The 7346-nt window shown below is 27.7% G+C and overlaps 1 protein-coding gene across 2 annotated transcripts in view; it reads right to left on the reverse strand.

Moving 5' to 3' along the window:
* Positions 1–1771: 1771 nt before the first annotated feature.
* LOC113375913 (ubiquitin-like-conjugating enzyme ATG3) overlaps positions 1772–7346 on the reverse strand; it is a 14000-nt gene continuing 8425 nt past the window's right edge. For both annotated transcript variants that reach the window (XM_026615863.1, XM_026615855.1), the window contains exons 6-7: positions 1997–2124; positions 1772–1922 (exon numbers count right to left, since the gene is read on the reverse strand). In XM_026615863.1, coding sequence (XP_026471648.1) covers positions 1772–1922; positions 1997–2124 — 279 coding nt within the window. The remainder of the gene's footprint in view (positions 1923–1996; positions 2125–7346) is intronic.

The raw sequence follows: 7346 nt of genomic DNA on the forward strand, positions 1-7346 counted from the left end.
TTTATGCATTAAAAGCAAAAAATACTGCTATATATATATATATATATATATATATATATATACGATATATATATATATATATATATATATATATATATATATATATATGAGGATGATCCTTAATATCGACATTTTCGAATTTCTTCACTCCCAAGAGCTCAAATGCTTCCAAATTAATAAACAACTAGTGGTGTATGACATCGTGCCTTAAGGCAAATTGCTGGAACTTCCCATACCGTTATGAAATATTCGAGAAATTTTAAACGTTTTCAAATATATTATTACAAATACTGTAACTTTCATTATTTTTGCTATCTTGTTATATCTGAGCAAATCAAATGTAAATCATAAATTAATCAATTTATATCCAGAACATTAACAACAATCGTCATTTCATTTCGAATTCAATTTAAAAAAAAAATAGTTGCCTTATACAAAATTGAAAAAGTGTTCCTGTATAGTCACAGTCTAAACGCATTTGCAAATAATTCTGTGCGACATTTTCACTTATACTGTGCTTAGCTTGGCGGCATTTTCACATTTTTCATTAGTTTTCACACAAAATTGGAAAAGTGCTCCAATACGTAAACAGTCTAAACGCACTTGGGTAAACATTTGTATCAGAGTGGCGCTTAGACTGTGCTTAGCCTGGGTAATTTTTTGAATTTTTGATCCAAAATTACAAAAATATTTTTTGAAAAAAAATTAGAAACAAAATTTTTTTTTCAGAAAGCAATTATTTTATTGAAACAAGCTGAAAGTTCTTTGAATCATTTAAATCGGACGCTTATTAGTTCTCTCAAAAACTGCCTTTTTTAACATTTAGCTCTGTATCTCCGAAACCGCTGAGCCTACCTTTTCCAAAAACTAATAACCACTTTTCCCCGTCAGTACGCACTAAATGTTTTTTGGATCATACAAATCGGATGATTTGTTCTCTCAAAAACTCGATTTCTATTTTCTGCACTCTTTGCACCATATCTCCGTAACGGCTAAACGTGCCTTTGCCAAAAACTAATCAGCATATCTTCCTATTAATAGGAATCGAATGTTTTTTAAGCTATTCAAATCGGTTGATCCGTGCGCCCGAAAACGTGGACGAAAAAATGCGGACATACAAGACACACACACACACATCCATTTGGTTTCTGAGTGCCAAAATGTTCAGAAACCTTCAAAACGTCAAAAAATGCAAAAATTTTCATTTTCAATTTTCGGCCCATTACTACAACTACCCTACGGGAAGTTAAAAATCCTCTGAAAGTTTCAAGTCTTAATATTAACATTTAGATAGTCCGCAATTCAATTAAAAGTTTCGTGTATTCATTATTAACATACATCATTAAGTAAATTCTTGCGCCATCTGTGATAGCAGACTTGCAATTTCGATGGCAATTTATTACTGATAATTTTCGCGTCAACATCACCTCTTAAATAAATATTTTGCTGCAAAATTAACTTTGATGCCATTATGAATTAATATTTCGGTAAAGGATTTAATTAGAGGTTAAGTGATTTATAAATATTTTTAGGTCACAGATGGCGCAAGAGTTTACTTAATAATGAATATACAAAACTTTTAATTGAATTGCGGACTATCTAAATGTTAATATTAAGAGCTCAAACTTTCAGAGATTTTTTTTTATCAATTTGGAAGCATTTGAGCACTTGGTAGCAAAGAAATTCTCAAAAATGGCCATATTAAGAACCACCCTTATTTGTAGATATATATATTTATATATTATAATAATAATAATAATTCACCATAAATTCACATTGTGAAATTCTGAGTATAATCATATTCTATAGTAGGAATAACAGTTTGCACAAACTTTAAAAATATAATAAGATACATGTGCACTCCCAATTCACCTCCACCTTCTTCGACAGTTTGTATGATTTTTTTCATAACGACAGCATGCCTTCAAATAAAATTATAAAGATGTACATCTCAAGTGATTTTAGGTGTTTTTAGTTTATTATTATTATTATTTACCTGCAAGGATGCACTGATGCCATCGGTGGTCCTGATAAATTCGGATGGCTCTCCATGGTAACAGTTTTTTTGGCATGGTCTTGACTAACATCCTCATACATTTGTTCTACAGTTAAAGGCTTACGATTCTTAAAACAAAGAAAGAATGTTTATTAGGCCTATTATTTATTTATTTATTTATTTTAAATACTAGCTAACCCGGAAAACGTTGTTTTGCCATAAAAAATATGCCTAAATTGATAAAAAATTAATAAAAGTGCCAAAAATCAAATATTTAATAGATTTGGACTCTGATTCTTTGACAAATAGTTAAAAACTTGTTATAATTTTCAAAAATTATTTGACATTTCATACTTCAAAAATTAATTTACTCGCATCATAGTGCTTTGCTTATTATACTTTTGTCATGTCATATATGTCAAAATTTTCTTTCAAATATTATTTATTTGTTAATAAATTAATAATTATTTTAAGTCATCAATGAATAATTATATAATTGTTAAATTCATAAGTTTGGCTAAATCAACACAGGAATATTGTGGAAATAAATATTCTAAAAATCTGATTTTTGACATTTGCATTTTATTTCAAATTAATTATAATTGTCAAAATATTTTCTTTTCGGTCAAAATTTAATATAATATGATATAATCTTTAGTTTGTCTAGTTTGTTTTTGTCAGATTCCAATGATACCCTCAGATTGTACTATTCCATTTAATAGGTTACAATTTCCTGTAAGATTAGCATTTGCGATGACAATCAAAATATATCTTAACTGATATTTTAATAATAATATTATATTTTAATTACACAAATTTCTTTACACTCCGATAAATAATTACAACGCGTCATAGTGTTTTGTTTATTTTAATTTTGTTTATGTCAATTTTTTTTTAAATTAAAGAATAAATTAAATTTTAGTCTAAATCAACGCAGTATCTTTATCTAAATATACAATTTTTTATATAAATATTTGATTTTATACATTTGCATTTAATTCAAAAATAGTGAATGTCAGATAATATTTATTTTACAATAATGTTTTGTATCTATAATTTGCTTGGCAATATTGCCTATAACATAACTTGGAATAATTAATTTCTCTGCTTCTTATTGAAGTAAGTCGTTAAACATTTTTTTTGTGAAATGTCAAAATTTTGTTTATGATTAATTTTAAATTCAATATGCCGCTTTTTTATTGTGATCTCTGATCTATAATGTTTTGATAAAGTTTTGGTTTCCGAAATAATTTGTTAAGCTTAAGTTAATTGATTAATTAAATTTAAATCGTAAATCTATTTATTTAATTATTTTTATAAATACTGACAAATGACATTTAATTTGTTTACATGTCAACATTTATTCAAATTTTTAAGCTTTGATTTTTAATTAGATTTAAAATTATAAATTGTGATTTTGAATATAGCATTTCATCAAATTTGGATTTAAATGTTGGATATTTCTTTATATGTACATGTTTTTGAATTTTATTTTTTGAAATGCCAAATTATTTTTTCAAAAATTATATATCGAAATTTCCTTAAATTTTGACATTTGTCATTTTAGTGTTTTGTTTTTTTTTTTGGTCATTTTCTGTCAAAATTTTTATAAGTTTATAAAAATTATATATTTATATTTTAAATTTACTTTTCAAAATTTCCTATAACCTAAGTTGGATATATATGCACACGATGAGACAATAAAATTTAAAATCGGTTCAGTAGTTTGGGCGTCCATCGCGAACCAAAATCGTGACACGAGATTTATATATATATATAGATAGATATAGCCCACAGATTTCTTCCAAGAGGACTCAAAAATACAATTATTTTACATAATGAATAACAATTAAAATATATACAAAATTACAATATATAGTTAGTAACATAAAATGCTAAGATAAAATTACATATAATGCAGAATGTAACAATAATATTTATAAACAGAATAAGAAAATAATGAGATATTTGAAAGAAAATAAAAAGATTAACTTGTGCAGATGGAGATTATTTGATTAGGTGAAGTGTTGTGAATGTCTATTTCATTATTAATTAAGTTAAAGTTAGAGGACATAAGTAAAATTGGCGAATTTAAGAGAGAATTAGATTTAGGAGTAGGATAATTAAAAAATATTGTGAACGCGTAGATAGCCTTGGAACATTAAAGGATAGTTGATTAAGAATATGAGGGACAGTCTATAGAATTATTGCAAAGTTTAAATAAGAACATAATTGTACAGATAAATCGACGTGAGGCAAGGGAAGGAATACCAAATTCTTTTAGTAAAGTGTTGTGGTCAAAGCCACGTTCAGGGTAAATTTTATATGTTTTATAATAAAGATATTTCAGAAATTTTCGCTGAACCTTCTCTATCGCATCAGAGTTGTTGATTTGATGACGATACCAAAAAATCGAACCGTATTCTAATTTTGAACGTACATTAGAATTGTACATGCAAAGAAGTGCATTGTTAGAATTGAATTGTTTACAATTTCTCAGTATCAAACCTAAAGATTTATGTCTTCATCAGTTATATGATCAGTGAAAAACAAACCAGAATCAAATAAAACTCCTAAATCTGAAATTTTATTACATCTATCAATGCTGCTGTTAGAAATTTTATAATAAAAAAGTATTGGAACGCGTTTAAGTGAAAAACTGAGAATCTTGCACTTTGATATATTTAAATGTAATTTGTTATAGATACACCAAGAGTGGAAAGAGTCAAGTTGAGACTGTAATAATAAGCAGTCATCAATAGAATTTATTTTGAGATATAGTTTGAGATCATTTGCAAATAATAAATGTGGACAGCTAATAATATCAGATATGTCATTAATAAAAATAATAAATAGTAGTGGACCAAGAATGGATCCTTGAGGAACACTTGAACTGATATTTTCAATATTGCTCAAGAATCCATTAAGATAGACAAACTGTTTATGATTATGAAGATAACTCTTAAAAAAAATAAACTAGCTGTAAGTGGAATTCTGTTTGAGGCAATTAAGGCATCGTGCCTTAAAGCAAATTGCTGGAACTTCCCGTACCGTAACGAAATGTTCAAGGAATACTGAATGTTTTCAAATGGATTATTATAAATATTGTAACATTGTCTAATATTTATAAGAATTATATAAACTGAATTGCAGAGTTGAAATTATTTGTTTAACGTATATTAGAAATTTAGTCAGAATTAAAAATAAAATCTGAATTATTTTCGACATACAAAAAGCTAAAAAAGAAAAAAAATTACAATTTTTTTTCCAAATTCAATTATTTTGTTAAAACAAGGGCCGAAAATCGAAATTGAAAATTTTTGCATTTCTCGAAGTTTTGAAGGTTTCTGAACATTTTAAAGCATATTTCAGAAACCAAATGGATGTGTGTGTGTGTTTTGTGTGTCCGCATTTTTTCGTCCACGTTTTCGGGCGCACGGATCAACCGATTTGAATGGTTCAAAAAACATTCGATTTCTATTGATAGGGAGATATGCTGATGCGTTTTTGGCAAAGGCAGGTCCAGCCCTTACGGAGATATGAAGCAAAGAGTGCAGAAAATAGAAATCGAGTTCTTAGAGAACGGATCATCCGATTTGTATGATTTAAAAAACATTCAGTTCGTAATGACGAGGAAAAGTGGTTATTAGTTTTTGGCAAAGGTAGGCCCAGCGGTTTCGGAGATACAGAGCTAAATGTAAAAAATAGCAGTTTTTTCGTCCGATTTAAATGATTCAAAGAACTTTCTGCTTGTTTCAACAAAATAATTGCTTTTGGAAAAAAAAATGTTGTTTCTAATTTTTTTTTTCAAAAAATATTTTTGTAATTTTGGATTGATATTTCAAAAAATTACCCAGGCTAAGCATAGTCTAAGCACCACTCTGGTATAAATGTTTACCCAAGTGCATTTAGACTGTTTATGTCTAAACTGGAGAACTTTTCCAATTTTGTGAAAACTATTGAAAAATGTGAAAATGCCGCCAAGCTAAGCACAGTATAAGTGAAAATGTCGCACATTCTGTTCAAATTAGGCAACTTTTTTTTTATTAAATTGAATTCCAAATAAAATGACGATTGTTAATGTTCTGAAGATAAATTGATTTATGATTTACATTTTATTTACTCATTGTCAGACATAACAAGATAGCAAAAACAATGAAAGTTACAGTATTTGTAATAATATATTTGAAAACGTTTGAAATTTCTCGAATATTTCATTACGGCACGGGAAGTTCCAGCAATTTGCTTAAGGCACGATGCCATACACCACTAGTTATAATATAATATTATCTAGCATATTTTTATTATGACCCTTTAACTATCTCTTTTGAACGTAAAAATCGGAGAGAGAGAAAGCGCCTATATGAATAGTATATGATCTTTTAATATTGTTTTATCTTACCTCATCATAGCCGACGACCCACAATCGTGGTGTCTGATAATATTTATGTATGTGATGGCAGGTCGTAAGTCCTGGTTTTTACAATAGTGCTGCCTTCTTCATAATCGCCACTTTCTAAATTTTCTTCTCTTTTTCTGGCAGTGCTGGTTTATTTTCAATTAAGCTTCGGCCTAAAAGAAAATACACAGTGATAAAAATAATTAGATGTAATAATCAAAAAATATACATTAATGGAGTGACAGTATTGATTGTAACTATCATGAACTAGTGGGGTGTGTGGCATCGGTAAGGCAAATTGCTGGAACTTCTCGTACCGTAATAAAATATTCGTGGAATATGAAATGTTTTCAAATAGATTTTTATAAAAACTGTAACTTTCACTATTCGTATTTTATAGACATAATATAAGAGCTAATGAACAGGAACGACGACGATTTAAAAAAGAGTGGCGTAAGGATCACACGCGGTTGAAGTAAAACTTATTTGCTACTGTATAAAGTAGCAAATTTAAGTTGAGTAAAAATAAATGCATCATATAAAAAATTTTGAATAATGTTTATTAGTAATATGGTACACTCGTGATGCACACATTTATTAGTGTCGTCAATCATTATACACATTTATATAATGATATATGATTAAAATATATTTATGATTGCATTAAAAATATGTATAACATTTACAAAACATAATGTAATCAAAGTCGTACTTGAAATATGACATGATCGTTTTAAGGTAATTGCTGATTAATAAATTCTATAATATTCATTCACACAGTGGATTATGTTAAACAACGCCTAAAAAAATATTGTTTTTGCAAATTAACTCATCCTGTAACAATTGTGTTTGAAGAACTTCATGTAATTAAAATTAACATACATTCATTTACTGTTTGTATTTTTTTACTTTTTGCTGACGATATATCTCATTCCTTGAACAACTGTAATA

The sequence above is a fragment of the Ctenocephalides felis genome, unplaced genomic scaffold (assembly GCF_003426905.1).
Source record: "Ctenocephalides felis isolate EL2017-DRISC unplaced genomic scaffold, ASM342690v1 CF-g0.4_SCAFFOLD_00845, whole genome shotgun sequence".
NCBI lineage: Eukaryota > Metazoa > Arthropoda > Insecta > Siphonaptera > Pulicidae > Ctenocephalides > Ctenocephalides felis.